The sequence below is a fragment of the Vitis vinifera genome, chromosome 5 (genome assembly GCF_030704535.1).
Source record: "Vitis vinifera cultivar Pinot Noir 40024 chromosome 5, ASM3070453v1".
Lineage (NCBI taxonomy): Eukaryota > Viridiplantae > Streptophyta > Magnoliopsida > Vitales > Vitaceae > Vitis > Vitis vinifera.
In genome coordinates, this window is record NC_081809.1 from 17,974,048 (window position 1) to 18,001,655 (window position 27,608).

At 33.0% G+C, this 27,608-nt stretch overlaps 3 protein-coding genes across 4 annotated transcripts; all 3 read right to left on the reverse strand.

Moving 5' to 3' along the window:
- Positions 1-642: 642 nt before the first annotated feature.
- On the reverse strand, positions 643-22,684 carry LOC132253818 (disease resistance protein RUN1-like). Its single transcript, XM_059737003.1, has 2 exons — positions 22,105-22,684; positions 643-894 (listed from the first exon to the last, which is right to left on the reverse strand). Exon 1 carries the CDS (start codon positions 22,682-22,684, stop codon positions 22,118-22,120), a length of 567 nt encoding a protein of 188 aa, XP_059592986.1. The 3' UTR covers positions 643-894; positions 22,105-22,117.
- LOC104879366 (disease resistance protein RUN1) lies at positions 2,433-7,236 on the reverse strand. Of its 2 annotated transcripts, none has more exons than XM_019219968.1 (5): positions 6,477-7,233; positions 4,777-5,866; positions 4,319-4,630; positions 3,200-4,222; positions 2,433-3,111 (listed from the first exon to the last, which is right to left on the reverse strand). In XM_019219968.1, exons 1-5 carry the CDS (start codon positions 6,977-6,979, stop codon positions 2,533-2,535), a joined length of 3,507 nt encoding a protein of 1,168 aa, XP_019075513.1. In that variant the 5' UTR covers positions 6,980-7,233; the 3' UTR covers positions 2,433-2,532. The 2 variants fall into 2 exon arrangements, with proteins under 2 accessions (XP_019075513.1, XP_010650309.1); XM_010652007.2 differs by having other exon boundaries at positions 2,908-3,053; positions 6,477-7,236.
- LOC100854464 (disease resistance protein RPV1) lies at positions 18,262-27,315 on the reverse strand. Its single transcript, XM_010652008.3, has 5 exons — positions 26,662-27,315; positions 24,599-25,691; positions 24,142-24,453; positions 22,797-24,046; positions 18,262-22,708 (listed from the first exon to the last, which is right to left on the reverse strand). The coding sequence occupies exons 1-5, from the start codon at positions 27,144-27,146 to the stop codon at positions 22,702-22,704; spliced, it is 3,147 nt and encodes a 1,048-aa protein (XP_010650310.1). The 5' UTR covers positions 27,147-27,315; the 3' UTR covers positions 18,262-22,701.
- Between the last annotated feature and the right edge of the window lie 293 nt (positions 27,316-27,608).

Genomic DNA, 27,608 nt, shown 5'->3' on the forward strand with positions numbered 1-27,608 from the left:
AGCTGGCTAACAAGAATAAGCTAACTTTGTGTGTGTGCGCACAGGTTTACAACAGAGCCGACGCCCAAGCAGCAACAGGTGAAGCCATACAAGAAAGCACATATGCATTTGGAATTCCGGAGGCTGTTGTAACTTGTTACATGCATTCGGCCTTCTTAAAAGGATTGAAATATGCCAATGGTTCTTATTCAGCTTGTCTTTGGCCTGTATAACAAGTCTGTTTTCATTGATCAAGTGTTCCAACCATATGTTGCTGATCAATTGACTGTTCACCCTCCATAATTATTTTCTCTGTGCTTCTGGGTTGTGTTATCTTATCTGATTAACATTACTTCACCGACAATTTTTTTACAATTGTTGGAACAAATTTGGTGGTGTTAGTCTAGTTAAAATAGACAGATACTTGTAGTTGAGTAGCTCCTTTTCTAAATTAAATTTCTTATTTCTCAATAAAATAAATACATCTACATTTTTACAAATATAATTAATTTTCAAAAATCAAAATTATTAATTCCAATGGTAGGTAAGACTAACTTAGCTTCCTTAAAAAATTCTATATAATAAAACTAATGACACAAATTCAATTCATTTATTTGACCATAAAAAGTTTTCACATTCATGGTTTCCATATTGGATATTACATGACCTTTCAGTTTTCGTTGCTTAGGCATGTATGGAGTTGTCATGTCTCATTCTACATCAAAGGATGCTAGTTACGAATACATCATGTTAAAAAATAAGTGCAGTGGTTCAACATCACAGTGGGGATTGCTCTACAAATTTGGCTTCAAGAATGCCAGTGCAGTGGTTCTCACGGTCGTAGAAGGGCAGCAAGGTGCTCCAGCCATGGTGCTGCTAAGTCAACATTGATTCTTTAGTTGTTGTACCAAGCACCTGTACGTAGAATAATGGTTTTGGATTGTCTCAAGATTTGTTTAACCACAAAATAATAATAATAAGAATAAGACATTGAAGCTACAGCTAACAATTTAAGCAACCCCAATCCCTTTGTTTTATAGACTTGAAGGAGAAATGAAGATGAGTTACAACGGTAAGGACACCATGCATTTGGAGACATTCTAGGTAGAGCTTTTAAAACATTAAAAACAAAAAAAATCTCTATGCTTGAAATATGCAAATCAAAATCAACAATAAATTGAAATAAGAAGCTGAAACAAATGTCACGTGATGCTATTGTCAATCCAGGAACAAGTCCTTCACTTTAAGAATTAATGGTTCAATGATAAGTTTTATTCTTCTTCATTAGCTGCCACATCCAATTCGATTGTGTCCAGCATCACCATGGACTCTTTTACTTTTAGAATATTCTACTACCATCAACCAATGATCAGCCATATTTCCATACAATAGAACTAAAATGATAATATATTTCAAAATAGTTATTGGGAGTAATTCAATACATTTGAAAAATACATGCCATAATTGATGATAAAAATATGAAAATGATTTTAAACAAAAAAGTTTTGATATAGAAAAATTAATAGTTTTTATTTTTTGTTGTCTTATATGTAGTAGCTCAAGATATATCCTTCACTTTGAATGCATTCCAAATTTGAGTTAATAGGATGTATACGTTCTTCACTACTTAAGTTTAATTATAATCTATTCCAAATATGAGTTTCTACAACTAAGTGTTTAGCTAATCTTAAAAAAAAAAAATGAAGTCAAGTTTTAGGCATTAGGTTTCGGATTTCCAAACTCAATGTCGTAAAATGGCTAATATTTAAAATGAATTATATTGAGAAGTGTTTCAAATTCCTAATTGTTATATATTTCTTGTTGTGAAAAGAATATTATGTAGAATATTTTTTAAATTACATGCGGTTGTAATAAAATTCTTTATAGAATAAAACCTATCCAAAAAAAAAATTCTTTATAGGATAAAGAAACCTAGTAGAAATACCTCTCTAAATATTTAATGTCATGAGAGGAAAAAAGTTATGATATGAGGTGGAGATAGAGATGAGAGGAAGAGTGAGAGACAACTAATGAAATAAGAGTGCTCACGGCTTAAGCTGTAGATACAAAGTCCGGAAAACAATGGATGTTTAGTAACCTAGTGGTTGCATCTGTTTTTGCTATCTATAATATTTTTTTATTGTATAGTGGAATGTTATTTCTCATTTATAAGTGTAGACATAGTTGATCGAATCATACTAAAACTTTGTGTACCTGTCATTAAGACTTCCACCAACCCAATAAATGATATAAGAGTTTTTGTTGGCTTAACAAACTTAACATTGTCTTTTCAAGATGTAGTCAAAAGGCCTTTTAAAAGATTTGTATTTTATTATAAAATAGAAAAGAAAGCAATATATTCTTATATTGATGATAAATACTTAGTCAAAATTGTATGGTGTTATATAGTCCGCACATATCTTAAAGTAATTAGGAAGGGGGAGGAAGATGGCTTACCAATAAGTTTCCATGAGGGCTTGAATGAACAACTAAAATAGAGAGATGGTGGAATATAAAGAGGACTTTTCTAGCAAGTGCACCTGGCAATGGAGCTTAAAGCTTGAGATCAGTGCTGGATGCTCTCAATCTTTTAGGGTGTGGTTCCTGATCATCTGCTTGGTTTTCCCCAGCATCATCATGGCCTTTTTGATGATCCGCCAACATAGGCACATTGTGGTGTAGATAATCATGGGTGTATATCAGCTGAACCCCGCACCTCTTGATATTGGTCGCATCAACCGCAGCCAGAAAGTGCCATGGTTGTTTGCGGTGGTACTTATTTGGAATAGCATTCTTAGGATAGAGAGTCACCCACAATCCATCTGATGCGTCATCATAACAGCGGTTGCATTCACACCAATTCCAAATGCGGCTGTCATTGTGGTCATTGCAGTCACCCACAACTTCATCCGGATCACCGCGCAATCTCAGACTAAATCGAGATGGAATCGTACAATGAGCGTAGTCACGATAAAGAGTGAAGAAAGCAAATCCCAGAAAGTGGTCATCCTCGTACCAATTCAGAGGAGGTTCTATTCTTACTTGGCTTCCAATCTCCTGATGCAATACCCACCCTGGAATTCCACCATTTCCTAGGATAATAATCATCTTGCCTTCCTTGCAATTCAAGTGCTGCATATACAATCAAAGCTAATATGTAATTGGAGTACTACTGGGTGGATGAAAAGTTTTAAGTGTCGTTATTAAATAAAAATCGTACCTCATTACTTGTTGGATTGAACCATTTGAGGAGGGAAGACCAGAGTAGAGATGATGGACTTGATAACATTTCCAGCTTCGTGCAATAGAGGGCATCTATTTTTCGCAGACTCGATGGAAGCTCTGGAATGTCTTGGAGCATCTCGCAGTGACTGATATCAAGGAAATCAAGCTTACAAAGTTGAGAGATGCCAGAAGGTATGCTAACCATATGGTTCCAACTTAGATTTAATATTTCCAAGGAATTTAGGTCCCAGATTTCAGTGGGTATTGACCCTTCCATTAGATTGCAGTGACTGAAATCTAGTTGTACTATGGAGTAGAAGCCTTCCGGATTCTTGGGAAACTTCTCCAAGTTTGAACAACCTCGTAGTGTCACAGATCTCAAATTATAAATGCTGTCTGGAAGAGTCACAAGGCAATTGCTCATATCCAAACGCAAGAGGCTTTTCAGATTTTGAATTGATGATGGTAATTCTTTTATACCTGAACTTCTTATATCAAGAGATTCTAAGCATTTCATATCCTCCATGATTTCTGGAAAAGTATCTAGATTTGAACAACCATGGAGATCGAGCTGAACAAGGGACTTTAACCTGCAAATGCTACTTGGAAGGCTCCTCAAGTTTTTGCACTTTGACAAATATAACCTCTTAAGTCTAGTGAGAAGTTCTATTGAGGAGGGTAATTCCTTAATACCACATCCATCAAGGAGAAGATCAGATAAAGCTTTCATAGGACTTCCCTTCATCTCTGGAAATTCCTCCAAGTTTGAGCAAGTCATCAAGTTCATAGCTTCAAGAGAGTCCAAGTATTGAATGCTACTTGGTAAACTCGTAAGGTTTTCGCACCCCAGCAAATTCAACACGGTAAGCTTCTTGAGATCTCCAATAGATGGATCAACAACATTCAAACTCGTACAATCTGCAAGTATTAACGTCTCTAGATTTGGCATATTTGAGAACGATGTTTCAGTGAGTTGCCTTGATCCAGATAAATTTAAGAACTTCAACTGCTCCAAACGCTGTGACAAAAGGAATTTTGGTTTAGTAAATGAATTTTCGCAAAAAAAAAAATTAATCTCAAACAAAATAATATGATCATGAAATACTAGTTATACCTCATTTCTTTGCATAAGTTGTTTTATGTTGCTATCCTTCATGTTGAGTTCAATAAGGTTCACTCCAAGAAAATTTGACGGCAATGATTTGAAAGGGTATCCTTCCCAATGAAGATATCTCAACTCATGTGCAGGGAATTGAAAATCTTCAGGAAGAATAACTTTCAACTGCTTTTCCATGGTACCATAATAACCGCTCGAATAAATCTTGAGCAATCTAAGTTTTTTCATCTTTGCAAAAATCTTTGTACTAACTTCTAGTGGTGTCGATCTAGACAAGTCCAAGAATATTGCCTCAACATTTTTCATCCCCTACAGACAATAACAAAGAATTAGGCAAGCATAAAAGAGATAAAGCTAGCTAAAATTGAATGGATGTGTAACTTAGACAAAAATGATATCGCTCAAATTTAAATATTTTTATGAAGTTTAAGAAAGTTCATGAGTTTGATGGTTACCCCCATTCTAAATGCACGACAGATATCACTCGGATCCCACAATCTCCTCCATTTTGTAGGATCACCAAGATATTCACTACGAATAATGTTCCATCCCATTTGTTGTATCAAATCATGCATAAGTATCTTATTTTCAGAAAGAGATATAAGACACTTATCACAGAGGGCTCTTATTCCTCTCTCTGCATAAAAATTACAACCGTCCAATATTCTTGAAACAAAGTCTTTGTCTTTCCCTTTAAAACAACATGCAATATCAAGAAATATTTCCTGCTGTGTATAATCTAATCCGTCATAGCTTACTTTAAGCACATCAGAAATTCCCACTTCAAGTTCTCTTTCCAATTTAGACAATTCACTTTCCCATTGGGGTATTGCCTTGTTAAACAAAAAAGAACCCAAGACTTTTAGAGCTAAAGGAAGGCCATGACAATAATTGACTACACGATCCGAGAGGTCGATGAAGTCTTGTTTAGGAAGATTTTGTCTAAAAGCAAAGAGACTAAAAAGCTCACGAGCTTGTTTAGAATTTAATTCCTCAACCTCATATACGTCATCCGTTTCTTGTAACAAATGTTTATTTCTTGTTGTTATGATGACTCTGCTTCCTCTTCCAAGCCAATCACGATTTCTGAGTAAATATTCTAATTGATTTGAATGATCAATGTCATCAAGAACAATAAAAACTCTTTTACATCGGAGAACATTTTTTATCGTATTGGCTCCTTGGCCAACATTGCTTACATTTTGATTTCTCTCCACTTGTAGTAGATCACAAAGAAATTGATTTTGTAAATGATGCGAACCCATAGTATTGCCAACTTCTCTAACATTTTCGAGAAAGCTCATATACTCAAATTCATGAGAAAATCTATTATATACAACTTTGGCGATAGTCGTTTTACCCATTCCACCTATTCCACATATACCAATGATACGAACATCATTCAATTGATCAACACATAGGCGCCGAATTATCTCATTTACATGAGAATCCATACCAACCAAGTTGTCATCAACATCCAACATTCTACAATTCAATCTCCTGAATATATCCTTGACGATTTCATTAACATGCCCGGACTCATACCTGTCAATTGTAAAGTATATGTGATGATTAATTAAGCTATAGCTAATAAAAAAATATAAAAAAGATTACACGTGAAGCTTCTTCATGAGAAATGAATCATAATGAAAAAAAATATATCAAAAGTATTAAGTTTTAAAACTCAAATTACGTTTTTAGGACATTTTCATTGTATCAAGTATACAAGACAATGAAAACAAAATATGCACTTGTGCGACATTGTCAAATTGATTTTTTTTTTTTTTCCGGAACATTTATAGGCTGGAGCAAATTTATACCAAACAAAATCATATTGTAATGACCCACTCTCTTGTGCATATATAGAAATCATTTGCAGCTCTCTCTCTCTATGTTATATGTAACATTATAATTACCCAATCCCTTATCCACAATGTAGACACAAGGTACTCATCATGTCTCATAATATCATGGGTTTGCAGGTCTTCAGTGACTTTCTTGATATACTTTTAATATTTCATGACTTACAATAATCATAAATGACCTCCAAATCTCTTCAACTATTACTCTATAATCATAAAAATGTCTGATTCCTGTGCCAGTAAATAAAGCCTACTTATAAATGAAAGTTGAAGGGAAATTAATAAAGCTTTACCCATTCTTCTCCACATGCTCTCCACCTATATTGGCTGCTTCTGTCAATGCACTCCTCCAACTTCGCACCTTCCCTTTCATCTCCTCTGTATCTTCTTTGTAATTGGAAAATGCCTCTCCAAACCTTCCTGTCTGGTGCCGTACATGGGATGGATCCACATGGTAGAAAATCGGTACCACAGTTTGTTTCATTTCTTTCCTGCACTTCATGATCTTCACCAGCTCATCTAAACACCATCTGGAACCAGCATAGTTTTCCGAGAAAACTATTAGGGAAAACCTTGATTCTTCAATAGCTTTTAGGAGTTCAGGCGCAATCTCTTCCCCTCTCTTAAGTGAATCATCATCTCTAAAGGTAGTAATACCTCTTCGAATCAAATTTGCATGCAAGTGATCAGTGAAATTGAATCGGGTGTCTTCACCTCGAAAACTCAAGAAAACATCATACTTCCATTGTGGGATGAAAGTAGAAATAGAAGTAGAAGTAGAACTTGTGGAAGCCATAGGAAACTTTTGCCAAAATTAGAACTCAGAAGAGATTTTGCAGAATTGTGAGTGTAGATTGTGCTGTTTTTTAGCCAAAATTTGGGGATGAAAGACTTTGGGTCAATGGAGTGTACAGAAAATAATAATCTCCTCCAACCATTTGAGTATGATCCAGTCCACCGCGTGGAGCACTACAGCTGGTCATCGATGACTCCGGTTGTCACTGACAGTGGGTGTTAAAAAGCAGCGCCCTATAAAAATCTCCTCCAACCATTGCGAGTCTCCTTAAATCTCCTCTACTCGCTCTCATCTTCTGCCACCGTTCTAAATTTTTCTCATCTCTATAAAAATAAAAGTATAAAATATATTTAAAATTTATATATTTTAAAATTATTTAATTTTTATATAATGAAGAAAATTAAATAAAATAAATTTTTAAAAATATATAAAAATAATTTATTAATTTTATATGTATTTTATATTTTCTTTCATTTTTTTTATTTTTTTATTTTTTTATTTGTTTCCCTCGTATTTTCTATGGGTGTTCATACACCTTTTAGCTCCTTCCTCTCTTTTTCCCTCCAGGGAACACTTGAAGATGTTCAACTTTAATTTTACACTTCATTTTCAAATTAATTTAAATCACATATTCAAAATTAAAAACATAAAAAATAAGAAGCTTAACGAAAGCGCAACATGCGGGCAAAATGGTCAAATTCGTGACGTATAAGAATATGATTTTTATGAGATATGATATTTTTAAATATTAAATTTAATAGACATGATATTTTAAGATAGTATATTTGATCAGATATATTACGTTATAGTTCTATTTAGTTTGTAAAAAAAAAAAAATTATATGGGCATAATCCAAATACATATAGGCTATATTTGATTCTCATAAAATTTATAAAAAAAAAAATAGAAAAAAAATAAAAAATAGATTAAAAAATAATAAATTATTTTTATATGTTTCTTTAAATTTATTTAACTTATTTTTTTTATTATATTAAAATTAAATAATTTTAAATTATATAAAATTTTAATTAATTTTAATTATATTTAATTTTTTTATAATTTTTTACCGTCAAATCAGGTATAAGAAAATTATTTTTTTAATAATTTATTTTTATTTATTTTTAGTCCTTTCCGAGAGACAAACGCACCCATAATGTATGGACGCATATCACTTATACTGAACTGGATTGTAGGACAAGCATTAACTCTCTAAAGGCGTTGGGTGAAGACTTTTTTTTTTTCTCTTTTTGACTTAGTTGATCCTTTTACTGTAGCAAAAAAAAATTTAGAATGATTCGACCCGCTTTGAGACGTTTTGATCATGCTTTATCAAAATTTTCTACTGAAAAATGAGCCGTCCAAAAGTGATAAGAAAAAAAAAAGAAGAAGAAGATATTTTTAACTGTGAAAAATGATTTTTTTAATTTATTTTTCATAAAAATATTGTAGTACAAAAGTTGTTAAAGTATTACTAAAATCATTATATAAAAAATAAATAAAAACACTTCAAATGTGTTTTTCAAAACAAATTATTAAAAAAGTCATATCAATTTTATCAGCTCTTAAAAGTCATATCAATGCCTAAGAGCCAAAGATTCCAACCACTCAAGTGACCCCTCCATGACGGAAATGCTAGCAACAAGTAAGGAATAAACTTACGATCACAGAATCAACTGGATCAACAAATTTTAGACATGACCTTAGTTCTTTCCAATTTTGAGCAGAACAGATCCAGTTCTTTGATTCCAGTTAGTAAGAGGGAAATCGAACTAAGAAATTGATCTTAAACTTCTATCTTCAGCCATGAATCCTTTACTCACAATCATTGAATTGGAAGCATTGATCCAATTCAAAAAAATAATGTTTCATAATTCCATAATACAATTCAAAATTTTCAGGCAAAGCAAGAGAATGTGTATTCTTCCCTGAATCCATCATTGACAGGTAAAGGATTAAATCATGTTAACAAATAAAGCTTTTGGTTGGAATATGAATCAAACCAAAGGAACCCTGAACTCTTAAGGAGGTTAATAGAAAAATCACGCTTTTACCACTAAACTTTATCAAATATAGTGTGATTATTGTCTATAAGAAACCTTCTGCCAAATAAAGGAATAAGATATTATCAAGACAGGATAAGAAAAGGATTACAAAAAATTAGAATTACAAAAATTAAAATTAAAAAAAAAAATTTTAAATTGATTATAAAATTGCACCAGACTAGCAATGAAAGAATATAATTGCAGGTGTGAAACTGGGAAAGGGAAGAGAGTCCGGTCGCCGAGAAGCGTGAAAAATGGGTCTGAAAAAGATAGTAGAAGCGTTCAAAACAAGGTGGGTCGTAAAGATGGCCCGCCATTAAGACCATTTCGTTCTTGACGTGTCCAAAACGTTATGTACTTGTTATTTTCTATGGGTGTTATACCTTTTAGCTCCTTCCTCTCTTTTTCCCTCCAGGGAACACTTGAAAATTTGGTCGTGAAAGACTTTGGGCCAATGGAGTGTACAGCCTCTAACCATTTGAGTGTGATCCAGTCCACCGCGTGGAGCACTACAGCTGGTCATCGATAACTCCGGTTGTCACCTGTTATATTTATATATATATATATATATATATATATATATATATATATATATATATTGTTGGTTAAAAAATAAAGTGTAAGAAGAGTTACACTTTTGAAAATAATTTTTGGAAAATAAAGTGTAAGAAGAGTTACACTTTTAATGTGTGAATTAAACACATGATTAAGTTTTGAAATGTTACAAAACTTGAAAGGTTGAGGAAGACAATAAGTCTTCTCATCTTTGTAACTTTATAAACTTAAGAGGTTAAGTGTAAGAGAGTTACACATTTGAGATTAAATCATGTTTAATGTGTGAATTAAACATATGATTTAATTTTGAATATTACAAAGATGAAGAGGTTGAAGAAGACAATGAGTCTTCTCATCTTTGTAACTTTATAAACTTAAGAGGTTAAGTGTAAGAGAGTTACACATTTGAGATTAAATCATGTTTAATGTGTGAATTAAACATATGATTTAATTTTGAATGTTACAAAGATGAAGAGATTGAGGAAGACAATGAGTTTTTTCTCATCCTTGTAACCTTTTTTCAACCCTAAGAGTGTTATATATATGACTTTTCTTCTTTTTGAAATCTTATGCAGAAAAGTGAAAAGGCTTGATCAATCCCAAGACTATTTCCATTTAGTTCTCAAAAAGATTTCTAGAGGTGGGAGGAAATAGAGTCTTTGGACAAAGTTCTAAGAACTTGTTTGAACCTTTCTTGTGTTCTTCTTCTTTTTGTTCTTATTTTGTATCTAAGAGAGTTTTATTGTATCAAAGTGAGTGTGTGAGAGTGTTTCCTTTCTCCATTGTATCCAAATTTTTTCTCAACAATCAAAGACTCTATTCTCAATGGAGGGAGAGACTATCAAGATTATGAACCAAGACCTTGTGAGGTTGGATTGTTTTGATGGTTCCAACTTCACTAGGTGGCAAGACAAGGTGAGATTCCTTCTCACAGCACTCAAGATTTTCTACATCCTTGATCCTACCTTGGCACCATTACCGGAACCAAAGGAAAATGACACACCTCAAGTGGTGGCGGCAAGGAAGAAGAGGGAGGAGGATGAACTCATATGTAGGGGTCATATTTTGAACGCCTTATCCGATAGGCTATATGATCTCTACACCAACACCAATTCCGCGAGGGAGATTTGGGAGGCTCTTGAAAACAAGTACAAAGCCGAGGAAGAAGGTACAAAAAAGTTTCTTATTTCTCAATACATAGATTTCAAATTTTTTGATGAAAAGCCTCTCTTACCACAAATTCATGAGTTGCAAGTAATTGTAAATAAGTTGAAAGTTCTCAAAATTGAACTTCCGGAGGCCTTCCAAGTTGGTGCTATTGTGGCTAAATTACCATCAAGTTGGAAAGGTTACCGGAAGAGGATTCTCCACAAGAGTGAAGATTACTCCTTGGAAGAGATTCAAAAACATCTTCGCATTGAGGAAGAATCGAGATCAAGAGACAAAATGGTAGAAGAGTCCAATGGTGGGACTAACAAAGCCAATGCGATTTCAAAGGCCAATCATCCTAGAGGTAAAAATAACAACAACAAAAAGAATTCCGGAAATTACATGAGCCCCAAGAAAAATCAAGAGCAATTTAATGGCAAGAAAGGTCCTTGTTTTGTGTGTGGAAAACCCGGGCATTATGCTAGGGAGTGTAGGTTCCGAAAGGACCAAAAAGGGGATGTGGTGAATGCAATTGATGAGGAGATCATTGCAACACTAAGCGATGTGTGCGTTGTCCAAGGAAAGGTGCAAGGATGGTGGTATGATACTTGTGCCACAATTCATGTTACCTATGACAAATCTCTTTTCAAGACCCTTGAAGATGCAAAGGGAGATCAAGAGGTTCAAATGGGCAATGAAGGAAGATCCAAGGTGCTTGGCAAGGGCACTATTGAAGTTGTTTTTACCTCCGGCAAAAAGGTTACCCTTATAAATGTATTGTATGTCCCCGATATGAATAAAAATTTGGTTAGTGGGGATTTGCTTGGCAAACCGGGTATCAAAGCGGTGTTTGAATCCGGTAAGCTAATTTTATCCAAATCGGGGAACTTTGTGGGAAAGGGGTATTCTTGTGATGGGATGATCAAACTTTGTACCAATGACAATATCATTAAAATGGATTCTACTTCCGCTTATATGTGTGATTCAAATTCTTTATTTTTGTGGCATAATAGGCTTGCACATGTTGGTTTAAGCACTATTAAAAGGATTGTGAAATGTGGTTTGATTGCTTGTGATACCAAGAAATTTGAAAAGTGTGAAATATGTGTTAAATCAAAGATGATTAAAAAGTCTTTTCATAGTGTTGAGAGATCATTTAATTTGCTTGATTTAATACATAGTGATCTTTGTGAACTTAATGGCATGTTAACAAGAGGTGGAAATAAGTATTTTCTTACATTCATAGATGATTGTTCTAGATTTACCTATGTGTTTTTGTTGAAAAACAAAAGTGAAACTTTCAATGCCTTTAAAGTTTACAAAGCCGAAGTTGAGAATCAACTAGGAAAAAATATTAAGGTGCTTAGAAGTGATAGAGGTGGTGAATATTTCTCTAGTGAATTCAATTCTTTTTGTGAAGAATATGGCATAATACATGAGTGCACCGCACCCTATACACCTCAACACAATGGCATAGCGGAGAGAAAGAATAGAACATTCTTGGAAATGGTGAATGTTATGTTATTGCATGCTAAATTGAATTTCAATTTGTGGGGTGAAGCTTTGTTGACTGCTTGCCATATTTTGAATAGAATTCCTATGAAGAAAAATGAGATATCTCCATATGAGTTATGGAAAGGAAGGAAGCCTAATATAGGTTACTTCAAAGTGTGGGGGTGTCTTGCTTATTGCAAGAAAAAAGATCCAAATAAAACAAAATTGGGTCCAAGATCCATTAAGTGTGCATTTGTAGGCTATGCCTCAAATAGCAAAGCTTATAGGCTATTAAACTTGGAGTCTAATGTGATAATTGAATTAAGAGAGGTAGAGTTCTTTGAGAATCTGTTGAGTGATAGCAATTCTCAAGTACCTACTAGTGTTGGAGAGTCTCTAGAGGAAACACCTTCAAAGGTTGTTGAGCAACCCATTGTGCCTCGGAAAAGCCAAAGAGCTAGAAAAGAGAAAGTGTTGGGATCGGATGAGATTGACTCTCAAAGAATTTCCTTTTACTTAGTAGAAGGAAATAGAGAAGATATTATAAGAAAAATTCCTATAGTACTTCAAATAGAGGAGGATCCCAAAACATACAAAGAAGCTATGGCTTCTAGAGATGTTGCTTTTTGGAAAGAGGCTATCAATGATGAAATGGATTCAATTATGTCCAACCAAACATGGGAATTGGTAGACCTTCCACCAGGATCTAAACCAATAGGGTGCAAGTGGGTATTTCGAAGGAAATATCACACCGATGGCATGATTCAAACCTTTAAGGCTAGATTAGTAGCTAAGGGGTTTAAACAAAGAGAAGGTATTGATTATTTTGATACCTATGCGCCGGTGGCTAGAACAACATCGATTAGGATATTGTTTGCTTTGGCATCAATTCATAATCTATTTGTTCATCAAATGGATGTCAAAACGGCATTCTTGAATGGGGATCTCAATGAGGAGGTCTACATGGAACAACCGGAAGGTTTTGTTCTACTGGGGAATGAAAACAAAGTGTGTAAGCTTGTCAAATCATTATATGGTTTAAAACAAGCTCCCAAACAATGGCACGGAAAATTTGATCATGCTATTCTTTCAGATGGATTTAGACACAACAATGTGGACAAGTGCTTATATTCTAAGACTTGTGATGACTATATGGTCATAGTGTGTCTATATGTGGATGACATGTTAATCTTGAGTGATGACATGAAAGGAATAATATAAATGAAAAGGTTTCTATCCTCAACCTTCAAGATGAAAGATCTTGGAGAAGTTGATACTATATTGGGTATCAAAGTGAAAAGAAATAGTGGGGGTTATGCTTTGAACCAAACCCACTATATTGAGAAAGTAGTTAGCAAATTTAGTCATCTCAAGATTAAAGATGCTAATACTCCATTTGATTCAAGTATAAAACTTGAAAAGAATGATGGTAGATCGGTGGCTCAACTTGAGTATGCAAGTGCAATTGGAAGTCTTATGTATGCTGCTCAGTGTACTAGGGCTGACATTTCATTTGCAGTTAGTAAACTAAGTAGGTTTACTAGCAATCCAAGCGTGGAACATTGGAAAGCTATTGGTAGAGTTCTTGGTTACCTAAAGAATACCAAAGAACTAAGCCTCCAATATTCAAAGTTTCCTGCTATACTTGAAGGGTATTCAGATGCAAGCTGGATATCGAGTGTGGGAGATAATTTATCTACCACAGGTTGGGTGTTTACACTTGGTGGTGGGGCTGTCTCTTGGGGATCCAAGAAACAGACTTGTATATCACATTCAACCATGGAGGCAGAGTTTATAGCTTTAGCTGCAACTGGAAAAGAAGCTGAGTGGCTTAGGGATCTCATGATGGACATCCCTTTTACTGCAAATAATGTGTCAACAGTGTCGATACATTGTGACAGTTAAGCCACTCTAGCTCGTGCGTACAGTGGAGTGTACAATGGGAAGTTTAGACATATAAGCATTAGACATGAGTATGTAAGACAATTGATTCAAAATGGAATCATCTCAATCTCATTTGTGAGGTAAAGTGGAAACTTGGCGGATCCTTTTACTAAACCTCTTACAAGAGATTTAGTAAGGATAACATCTAGAGGGATGGGACTAAAACTCCTTAAATAAAACTCACCAATGATGGTAACCCAACTTAATACTACGAAATGACTAGTCTTAAGTTCAATGGGTAAAAACAAGTCATTGATAAGTGGGTTGTGGCAGCATTAGAACATGTGAGTTCCATATGTGATGATTAATGCTGGTTGTTACCGTTGGAGGGTTAAGCTTAAAGCTTTTAATGAAATTCAGTCTATGTGTGACAAGCATCTTAAAGGTAACAAGGATGCTGAAAGAATTTCACCTATGTGAACTTAGGGGTGGTGCCGCCTCTCATGAGAGTTGGAGTTTCTTTCAAGAAAGTTCATGAATGGATTGAGCACATGGCCATAAAAGTGCTAAGCAAGAAAATAATGGGCACTCGTGTGGTTAGTGTAAGTGTGTGTGTTGTTACCGGTTTCGTTACAAGGAATAACTGGTTCAATGCTACAAGCAACCTGGGATTTCAACGGAGCTTTGTGACAATTACACTAAGATAAAATTCAAATTGAAAGATATTTTATTTTATGCATTTTCACTATTAAGGTTATAAGGGTTTATGTTTATTTTTAACCAAGTGGGGGATTGTTATATTTATATAAATATATATATATTGTTGGTTAAAAAATAAAGTGTAAGAAGAGTTACACTTTTGAAAATAACTTTTGGAAAATAAAGTGTAAGAAGGGTTACACTTTTAATGTGTGAATTAAACACATGATTAAGTTTTGAAATGTTACAAAACTTGAAAGGTTGAGGAAGACAATGAGTCTTCTCATCTTTGTAACTTTATAAACTTAAGAGGTTAAGTGTAAGAGAGTTACACATTTGAGATTAAATCATGTTTAATGTGTGAATTAAACATATGATTTAATTTTGAATGTTACAAAGATGAAGAGATTGAGGAAGACAATGAGTTTTTTCTCATCATTGTAACCTTTTTTCAACCCTAAAAGTGCTATATATATGACTTTTTTTCTTTTTGAAATCTTATGCAGAAAAGTGAAAAGGCTTGATCAATCCCAAGACTATTTCCATTTAGTTCCCAAAAAGATTTCCAGAGGTGGGAGGAAATAGAGTCTTTGGACAAAGTTCCAAGAACTTGTTTGAGCCTTTCTTGTGTTCTTCTTCTTCTTGTTCTTATTTTGTATCTAAGAGAGTTTTATTGTATCAAAGTGAGTGTGTGAGAGTGTTTCCTTTCTCCATTGTATCCAAATTTTTTCTCAACATCACCGACACTGGGTGTTAAAAAGCAGCGCCCCAAAAAAATCTCCTCCAACCATTGCGAGTCTCCTTAAATCTCCTCTACTCGCTCTCATCTTCTACCACCTTTCTAAATTTTTCTCATCTCTATTTAGTTATGTTGATTCTCGTAAAGTATTAAAAAGGAAAACTAAAAATAAAAGTATAAAATATATTTAAAATTTATAAAAAAATTATATATTTTAAAATTATTTAATGAAGAAAATTAAATAAAATAAATTTAAAAAAAATATAAAAATAATTTATTGATTTTATATGTATTTTATATTTTCTTTCACTCTTTTTTATTTTTTATTTTGCTTCCCTCATATTTTTCTTTTAAATTTTATGGAATCAAGCGTAATCTTAATTTTTTAAAGGGTTAATTTCATTTATCTCGCTGACTAAATACATTTATCTTTTTTAACTTCAAAATTTCATCATGTATGTTTTTAAAGATGAGTAAAAATAAAAATAAAAAATTATAAAAGAGATATTGAATAAAATTTAAAATTTAAAAAAATAGATATATTTAATTAAAATCTTTGAGGAAGTGAATGAAATTAATATTTTTTTGAATTAAAAATATTTTAGACATGATAAGAAGATCCCAAATTAACATAGATGTATAATGAGACTCTTTTTTTATTATTTGTTTTTAAAAATTAGCAAGTTTATTAAAATAATTGCATGACATGAGGACAAATATTTAATTATTTTTTACTTTCTCCATAATTACTAAAATTAAGTGATCAAGAATTCCAACATATGAAAGAGTGATTGGAGAGAGCAAGAGCACGCGCTGATGGATCATCTCACTTTGGGTGATGTCAGTTCCAGCTGGACGGTACAATCGCACTATACATAACTTGCTAGGGAAGGGTGGTAGTTGGAGAATGAATTATTATGGAGTGAGACTCGTAGGGATCATGAATAAAGGAACCAAATTCGGTGTCTACTGCAATCACTCTAAAGTCTTGTCATGTTTAATTCTTTGCTATAACCTTTGTTTATTTAATTCTCCACTCCCATGCCTTTTCTCTCACTCACACTTGAATGAAGTGTTCAAACATAAGACTCTTGGGGATGGTATGGGATTTCTCAAATGGTTCAAGGCCACTTCCTTAAATTTACGAAATAAGAATGTTTGGTGCCAAGGTTTACAATACAAGAACACGATAGTGACTCCCTAATTCTGGGCACAAGTTTCCTCTTCCATGTCCGATGTAAGATTGGGATTGCATTTTTAAAGCTAAATAGAAAAATAACATAACTTGCAAGGGAAGGGGCTTGGAACCAGAGACCTTGAGCAACGGATGATGGCCTCTTTACTCTTAGCACCAAACTACTTATGCTTGGTGTTGTCGCCTCGCGCATCCGGTGGTCCACGTGGTTGCTGGATGGATGGACACGCGATTCTCAACACACAAAGGGTTCTTGACTCAGCGGTTGTACCTGCAAAAAGGCATCCGGACAGGGTGTCCGGACGCACCCTCCGATGGTTTTGTTAGCCATGGTGAAAGAGAGATATATAAATCAGTTGGCCCTTTACTAGGTATCAAGAGGTTACCAGGGGATCAGCCCTTTCTTCTTCATGCGAAGGCATATATATACAGCTTCAGGGGTACTGTTCCTCTCATTAATGGTGAGGAGATATTTTCTGTTGTGATGATGACAATAGGTGTTAGTAGGAGCACTATCATCCTACGAATGGCTGTCAGAGACCATGGTAGGTGATGCGGCTGTCAGAGATCGTGGGAAGCGATTATGTAGAATGATCGTGGGAAGTGACTTGCTGTCACTTCCTCTTGTCTTCTCATTCTGCAGGTGATGGGATGTGGGCCATGGCTGCTTGTTGTGATTGCGTGTAAGACTCGCTTTACTTTAATTGACCATCCAGACGATTTATATCCGGATGGATCATGCTGATTATCCGGATGTGTTGTGGAGACTATCCGGGTGTCTACGCTCTGCCAGCGTCGTTTGCTCTTCCTTGGATAGGAGAAGCTGAAACGTCATTTGTTTTTCCTTGAGGGGTTCCGGATAGGATAGCCGCACCATGCATATCTTTAGGGGAATCCGGATGATGATGGTCCGGCTGATAACACGTGCCACGCGTCACCATGAGCTGCGTGCCACGTGTTTCCCAAGGGGAGGGGTCCCTACACTTGGGTATTATAAAAGCACATAAATTCTATTATATCTTTTATCTTTTATATATTATAAATTAATTCAAATATAATTATTTTAAATTAATTAATTTTAATTATTTTATTATTTATGTCATAAAATAATTAAATACAAGGCAAATATAAATTTTTAAATAAAATTATCATATTTTTAAATAAAAAAAACTTACATATATTATTATTTATTTTATATCCTTCCATATATATTATAATTTGTTTGTTAAAATTAAAACAATTTCAATATATGCATTATTAATTTTTCTATCATTTTTAGAGGTTTTTTTTTTCAATATTTCTGTAATTTATTTCATCAATTTTCGTGTGTGTATATATATATATATATCCGTAAAATCAGGTCGTCAATATATTTTTTTTAATGAAATAAAATCATAGTTTAATTTAAATAAAATTCTCTAAACCAAAAAAAACAGAAAATAAAAAATAAAAAATTCTTTTCACTAACTCATAAATGCCATTATGGTCCAATTTGATATAATCATCAAAGTCTCCATCCCAAGTCTAAAACAAAAATTACTATAGTTCATTCACAACCTACTAGAGTAATCAAATTACATATACTTAAATTCACCAAATTAGTATAAGTTCAAAGGTTTAACAAAGGTGATTGTTAAAATTTTTAAGTAGCTCATAAACCTCATTTAGAACCCTTCATGATCCTCCTGTAAGTCTTCAAGAATAATATCTACATCTAAAAAATTTTTAAAAGAAAAAATTGAACATTTTCACATTTCAAAATAGAATGTCTTACACCCCAAAAGGTTAGTGGGTAATCATTAAGGGTTAAGTGTATTACAATAAACATTTAAACATTAAATAACCATTCAAACATTAATCCAAATGTTTTATTTTAACATGAATATACAACATGCACACATTTTGATAATTAAATAAAAATACAAATAGAGATATAATACATGATCATATGATGTGTCCATAATCAAATACAATCCCCATTCAAAATTTTCTTAGGGTAAATTTTTGTGTCTTTCACACTAGAATTTTATTCTTTTCTTAATTCATCCACTTTGGCACCTTGTTTTTCATCTTTTATTTTATTTTTTTTAATCCATTTCATAAAACCTTTAATTATTATTGTTTTTTCAATTATCATAAATTTTATCATCAATAAATGATCATTTCATTATTTTCATCAACAAAAAATTCATAAATCCTCAAGAAGTAAAATCTAAACAATAATTATATATTAAATCACATGCAAGAATCACAAATATAAACGGATCTATCTCACAACAAGATCTATAATTTTTTTTTAAATATATTAAATAAAAATTTTAAGGATAAGTCATCCTACCAAATACCAAAATCCAACCGTTAAATTTAAAATTAGACTCCGTAGCAAAATTCTCCATGTGAAATAAAATATCCTCCTAAAAAATCACACCCAACGAACTACGTTTGATCTATCCAACAACCTTTGATCACCTATGGTACAAGCCCTCTTTTCTTTTCTATTTCTTTTTTTTGTTTTTTGTTTATCTCATTTCTCTCTACTGTCATCCAACTCATTTCTCTCTTTGTTTGACATTTTCTCTTCTTTTTCTTTTTAACTCTTCACCATGACTTCCACACAAGTACTTTTGGCTCCTTTTATTATTATTATTACAACTTCTCCATACTATTTTTTATACATATCCTTAAAAATATTTAATTCTCCTCAAATTATTTTTATTATGATATACATTTTTTTTTCCAAACTATCATTTAAAAAAAAAAATTAAATTTCTTATTTCTCATTAAAATATATCTCCTAATAGTACTAATCATATATCTACATTTTTTCAAACTTAATTAATTTTCCAAAAACCTAGATTATTAATTCCAATAGTAGTTAAGACTTAACTTCTTAAAAAATCTTGTTTAGTACAACTGACATGACACAAATTTAACTCACTTCTTTGACCATCATTATAATTCTTTGAATTCTTTCCAATTCTTTGACTCATGTTCTTCGGTTAGCATTTTTTGACTTTTCAACCATAACTTGTTAGAAAAGTTTTTACATTCATTCCATATGACCTAAAATACTTGGATATAACATGATCTTTCAGTTTTCCTTGTCCAGGTGTATATGGAGTTTGCCACATCTCATTTTATATCAAAGGATGCTAGTCACGAATACATCATGCTGACAAATAAGTACACTCTGTTAAAAAATAAGTGCATCGTATCAACATCACAGTGGGGATTACTCTACCAAATGGTGGCAAATTTGGCTTCAAGAATGGCAGTGCATAACAACAACAACAACAACAACAACAACAACAACAACAACAACAACAACAACAATAATAATAATAATAATAATAATAATAATAATAATAATAATAATAATAATAATAATAATAATAATAATAATAATAATAATAATAATAATAATAATAATAAAAAAAAAATAATAATAATGATAATACATTGAAAGTATAGTAAAGAATTTAAGCAACTCCAATCATTTGTTATATAGACTTGAGGGAACAACAACAACAACAACAACAACAACAACAACAACAATAACAATAATAATAATAATAATAATAATAATAATAATAATAATAAATAATAATAATGATAATACATTGAAAGTATAGTAAAGAATTTAAGCAACTCTAATCATTTGTTATATAGACTTGAGGGAACAACAACAACAATAATAATAATAATAATAATATATTGAAAGTATAGTAAAGAATTTAAGCAACTCCAATCCCTTTGTTATATAGACTTGAGGGAGAAAAGAAGATAACTTACAATTACAACTGTAAAGACACCATGCATTTGGAGACATTCTAGGTAGAGCTTTTAAATGATTAAAAACAAGAAAAATCTCTATGCTTGAAATATGCAAGTCAAAATCAACAATAAATAGAAATAAGAAGCTAAAAATAATGTCACGTGATGCTATTGTCATTCTAGGAACAAGTCCTTCACTTTATGAAATGGTTCAATGATAAGTTTTCTTGTTTTCATAAGCTACCAAATCCAATTCGATTGTGTTCAACATCACCATAGACTCTTTTACTTTTAGAATATTCTACCATCAACCAAATGATCAGCCATATTTCCATAAGGATTCATATTAATATAAGATGGATCTATTATAGAACTAAATGAGAATACATTTCAAAATAGTTATTGGGAGTAATTTAATTATATTTCAATATATTTGAAATATACATGCCATAATTGATGATAAAAATATGACAATGACAATGACTTTAAACAAAAAAGTTTTGATATAGAAAAATTAATAGTTTTAATTTTTTTGTTGTCTTATATGTAGTAGCTCAAGATATATGCTTCACTTTGAAGGCATTCCAAATTTGAGTTATAGGAGGCATATGTTCTTCATTATTTAAGTTTAATTATAATTTATTCCAAATATGAGTTTCCAAAACTAAGTGCTTAGCTAATCTTAAAAAAAAATGAAGTCAAGTTTTAGGCATTAGGGTTTGGATTTCCAAACTCAAAGTTGTAAAATGACTAATATTTAAGATGAACTATATTGAGAAGTGTCTCAAATTCCTAATTGTTATATATTCCTTGTTGTGAAAAGAATATTATGTAGAATATTTTCTAAGTTTATAGGTGATTGTAATAAAATTCTTTATAGAATAAAGAAACCTAGTAGGAATATCTATCTAAATATTTTAGGTCATGAGGGGAAAAAAGTTATGATATGAGATGGAGATAGAGATGAGAGGAAGAGTGAGAGACACCTAATGAAGCAAGAGTGCTCTCGGCTTAAACTGTATATACAAAGATTGAAAAAACGATGGATGTTTAGTAACCTAGTTGTTGCATCTGTTTTTGCTATTTGTAATATTTGTTTATTTTATAGTGGAATGTTATCTCTCATTTATAGGTGTAGACATAGTTGATCGAATCACAGTAAAACTTTGTGTACCTTTATGCATGAATTATCCTTATTTTTTTGTTCTTTCATTCGTGTATTTTCATTAAGACTTCCACCAGCCCAATAAATGATATATATATAAAAGTTTTTGTTGGCCTAACAAACTTAACATTGTCCTTTCGGGATGTAGTGAAAAGGCCTTTTAAAGGATTTGTATTTTATCATAAAATAGAAAAGAAAGAAAAGAAACATGACAGAATTTCAACCCCTTCGAACCACTTGGCAATATATTATTATATTTATGATAAATACTTAGTCAAAATTGTATGGTGTTATATAGTCCGCACATATCTTAAAGTAATTAAGAAGGGGGAGGAAGATGGCTTACCAATAAGTTTCCATGAGGGCTTGAATGAACAACTAAAATAGAGAGATGGTGGAATATAAAGAGGACTTTGCTAGCAAGTGCACCTGACAATGGAGCTTAAAGCTTGAGATCAGTGCTGGATGCTCTCAATCTTTTAGGGTGTGGTTCCTGATCATCTGCTTGGTTTTCCCCGGCATCATCATGGCCTCTTTGATGATCCACCAACATAGGCACATTATCGTGTAGATAATCATGGGTGTATATCAGCTGAACCCCGCACCTCTTGATATTGGTATGAGTAGCCTGACCATTAATCCTAGTAACAAAATCAAACGCAGCCAGAAAGTGCCATGGTTGTTTGCGGTGGTACTTATTTGGAATAGCATTCTTAGGATAGAGAGTCACCCACAATTCATCGGATGCATCACCATTAAACTCGTGGCATTTACACCAAGAAGAAATAGAGAGGTCATCCACAACTTCATCTGGATCACCGCGCAATCTCAGATCAAAATGACATGAAGCCTCAAAATGATTCTCTTTATGATAAAGAGAGAAGAAAGCAAATCCCAGAAAGTGGTTGTCCTCGTACCAATTCAAAGGAAGCTCTATTCTTAATTGGCTTCCAATGTCCTGATGCAATACCCACCCTGGAATTCCACCATTTCCTGGATTGATAATCATCTTGCCTTTCTTGCAATTCAAGTGCTGCATATAGAATCAAAGCTAATATGTAATTGGAGTACTACTGGGTGGATGAAAATTTTTAAGTGTCATTATTAAATAAAAATCATACCTCATTACTTGTTGGTTTGAACCATTTGAGGAGGGAAGACCAGAGTAGAGATGATGGACCTGATAACATTTCCAGCTTCGTATCGTGGGCATGTATTTCTGGTAGACTTGATGGAAGCTCTGGAATTTCTTGGAGCATCTTGCAGTGACTGATATCAAGGTAACGAAGCTTGCAAAGTTGAGAGATGCCGGAAGGATGCTAACCATATGGTTTCCACGTAGATTTAATTTTTCCAAGGAATATAGGCCCCAGATATCAGTGGGAATTGACCCTTCCATTAGATTGCAGTGACTCAAATCTAGTTCCACTAAGGAGCATAAGGCTTCTAGATTCTTGGGAAACTTCTCCAAGTTTGAACAACCAGGGAGTATCAGATATTCAAGGGATCTCAGATCATAAATGCTATCTGGAAGAGTAACAAGGTTCTTGCAATTGCTCAAATACAACATTCTGAGGTTTTTCAGATTTTGAATTGATGATGGTAGTTCTTTTATAGCTGTTCCTTCCAAATCAAGCACATCTAAGTATTCCATATCCTCCATGAATTCGGGAAAGTTCTGTAGGCTTGAGCACCCACTGAGATTGAGCCGTTGAAAAGATTTAAACCTACAAATGCTGCTTGGAAGACTCCTCAAGTTTTTGCAGTCACTCAGAAACAATTCACCAATATTATGAAGATGTTCCATTGATGATGGTAGCTCTTTTATACCTGTTCCTCTTAAATCAAGAAATTCTAAGTATTTCATATCCTCCATGATTTCTGGAAAAGTATCTAGATTTGAACAACCAAAGACTTGGAGGTTTCTAAGGGACTTTAACCTGCAAATGCTACTTGGAAGACTCCTCAAGTTTTTGCACACTTTCATATATAACTCCTTAAGTCCAGTGAGATGTTCTATTGAGGAGGGTAATTCCTTAATAGCAGATCCATCAAAGTGAAGATAAGATAAAGCTTTCATAGAACTTCTCTTCATCTCCGGAAATTCCTCCAAGTTTGAGCAATTATTCAAGTAAATAGTTTCAAGAGAGTCCAAGTATTGAATGCTGCTTGGTAAACTTGTAAGGTTTTCACACCCACTCAAATTCAACAAAGTAAGCTTCTTTAGAACTCCAATAGATGGATCAACAACATTCAAACTTGTACAACGCTCAAGTTCTAACTCCTCTAGATTTGGCATATTTGAGAAGTTCGATATTTCAGTAAGTTGCTTGGATCTTAGTAAATTTAAGATCTTTAACTGTTCCAAACACTGTGACAAAAGGAATTTTGGTTTAGTAAATGAATTTTTGTGAACAAAAAATTAATCTCAAACAAAATAGTATGATCATGAAATACTAATTATACCTTATTTCTTTGCCAAAGTTGTTTTATGTTGCTATCCATCATGTTGAGTTCAACAAGGTTCTCTCCATGAAAATTTGAAGGCAATGATTTCAAAGAATATCCTTCCCAATGAAGATATCTCAACTCATGTGAAGGAAATTGAAAATCTTCAGGAAGAATAACTTTAAACTCCTTTTTCATAGAACCACAATAATCTCTCCAATAAATCTTGAGCAATCTAAGTCGTTTCATCTTTGCAAAAATCTTTGTACTAAATTGCAGTTGTTTTGATCTAGACAAGTCCAAGAATATCGCCTCAACTTTTTTCATCCCCTACCAACAATAGCAAAGGATCAGGCAAGCATAAAAGAGATAAGTTAGCTAAAATTGTATGGATATGTAACTTGGAAAAAAATGATATTGCTCAAATTAACATATTTTTATGAAGCTTAAATAAGTTCACGAGTTTGACGGTTACCTTTTTCATTGTAAATGCACGATACACATCACTCGGATCCCACAATCTGCTCCATTTTCCAGGATCATCGGGAAATTCACTACGAATAATGTTCCATCCCATTTCTTGTATCAAATCATGCATAAGTATCTTGTTTTTGGAAAGAGATATAAGACACTTATCACAGAGGACTTTTATTCCTATCTCTACATATAAATCACAACTATCCAATATCCTTAAAACAAAATCTTTGTCTTCTTCTTTAAAAAAACATGCAATATCAAGAAATATTTTCTTCTGTGTATGATCTAATCCGTCAAAGCTTATTTTAAGCACATTTTGTATTTTCACTTCAGGTTCCCTTTCTAATTTACACAATTCACTTTCCCATTGGATTATTGTCTTGTTAAACAAGAGAGAACCGAGGACTTTTAGAGCTAATGGAAGACCATGACAATAGTAGACTACGCGATCCGAGAGGTGGATGAAGTCTTGTTTAGGAAGATTTTGTTTAAAAGCATAGAGACTAAAAAGCTCACGAGCTTGTTCAAAATTTAATTCCTCAACCTCATATACGTCATCCATTTCTTGCAACAACTGTTTACTTCTAGTTGTAATGATGACTCTGCTTCCTTTTCCAAGCCAATCACGATTTCTGAGTAAATATTCTAATTGATCTGAATCATCAATGTCATCGAGAACAATAAAAACTCTTTTAAATCGGAGAACATTTTTTATCATATTGGCTCCTTGCCCAACATTGCTTATGTTTTGATTTCTCTCCACCTCTAGTAAATCACAAAGAAGTTGATTTTGTAAATGATGCAAACCCATAGTGTTGCAAACTTCTCTAACATTTTCAAGAAAGCTCATATACTCAAATTCATGAGAAAATTTATTGTATACAACTTTGGCGATAGTCGTCTTACCCATTCCGCCTATTCCACATATACCAATTATGCGAACATCATTCAATTGATCAACACATAGCCGCCAAATTATCTCGGTAACACGGGAATCCATACCAACTAAGTTGGCACCAACATCAAACATTCTACAATTCAATCTCATGAATATGTTGTTGACGATTTTCTTAGTATGCTCAGACTCATACCTGCCAATTGTGAAGTAGATGTGATGATTAATTAAGTTGTAGCTAATAAAAAAAAAATACACGCTAAGCTTCTTCATGAAAAATGAATTATAGTAAAATACAATATATCAAAAGTATTAAGTTTTAAAAATCAAATTACATTTTTAGGGCATTTTCATTGTATCAAGTATACCAGACAATGAAAATAAAATATGTATTTGTTTAATTTATGTGCTTGTGCAACATTGTCAAAATGATTTTTTTTTTTTGTTTTTTTTTTTGGAACATTTATGGGCTGCAAAGCATGGAGCAAATTAATATCAAACGAAATCATGTTATAATGACCCACCCTCTTGTGCATATGTATATATATATAATGTGCAATGGAGACACAAGGTTCTCACCATGTCTCATATTGTTATGGGATCAAACAAAATCAAACTAAATTCTATGTTTGTTTGGGATATCATTAGTAATGTAATGTTTTCTTATGTGTAAATATTATTCACTTTATATTTAAAACTCTTACAACTTTAGAATATATCTACACAATTAAAAGTACATTATATATAAAACAATTAAAAGTACACTATATATAAAATTCTAGAAACTTGATTCTAGTTGACATGTGACATCACACTTATCTTTTTCAAATACATTATATTATTCATTCTACATCATATAGTGATTGAAGTATCATTTGGCGCATATTCTATATCTTAATACAAGAGGTTCTAAGTTTAAAACCCTATACCTCATATTCCTTAGGTTTTAAAACTTATTGACCCGTAAAACAAAAATTAAAGGCTTCAAAATAAGTTAGTAATTGGGCTTTTAAGTCGATTTCTTTCAGAATCATTGCAAAGACGAAAAATAGGCTTACAAATCTCTTCCAACTATTACTCTATAATCATAAAAATGTCTGATTCATGTGCTAGTAAATAAAGCCTACTTATAAATGAAAGTTGAAGGGAAATTAACAAAGCTTTACCCATCCTTCACATGCTCTCCAGATATATTGGCTGCTTCTGTCAATGCACTCCTCCAACTTTGCAGCTTCTCTTTCATCTCCTCTGTATCTTCTTTGCAATTGGAAAATGCCTCTCCAAACCCTTCTGTCTGGTGCCGTACATGGGATGGATCCACATGGTAGAAAATCGGTACCACAGTTTGTTTCATTTCTTTCCTGCACTTCATGATCTTCAACAGCTCATCTAAACACCATCTTGAACGAGCATAGTTTTCCGAGAAAACTACAAGGGAAAACCTTGATTCTTCAATAGCTTTAAGGAGTTCAGGTGCAATCTCTTCCCCTCTCTTAAGTGAATCATCTCTAAAGGTATGAATACCTCTTCGAATCAAATTTGCATACAAGTGATCAGTGAAATTGAATCGGGTGTCTTCGCCTCTAAAACTCAAGAAAACATCATAATTCCATTGTGGGATGAAAGTAGAAGTAGAACTTGTGGAAGCCATAGGAAACTTTTGCCAAAATTAGAAGAGATTTTGCGGAATTGTGAATGTAGATTGTGAAGATTTTTTTCGCAAAGATTCGCTGATGAAGGATTTTGTCTGAATGTAATGTATAGGAAAAAAAAAGGGAGGGGTACAAGAAGAAAAAAAAGCAGCGTCCGGGGTCACTGGGTACGACATGTCTGAGGAGCACAGATTTGAGTGATATTCAGTCCACCACGTGGAGTACTACAGCTGGTCGTCGGTCAGTCCAGTTGTCAATTCCGCCCCATAAAAATCTCTCCCACTTCCTCCCTCCAACCATTGCGAGCCTGCTTAAATATCATTTACTCGCTCTATTCTTCTGCCACCTTTTTAAAAATTTCTCATTTTTTTGGTGATATTTGGTTGTCAAATGTTAAAGAAAATAGAAAAATATTAAAAAAATAAAATATAATTAAAATTTATCAAACATATATATATATA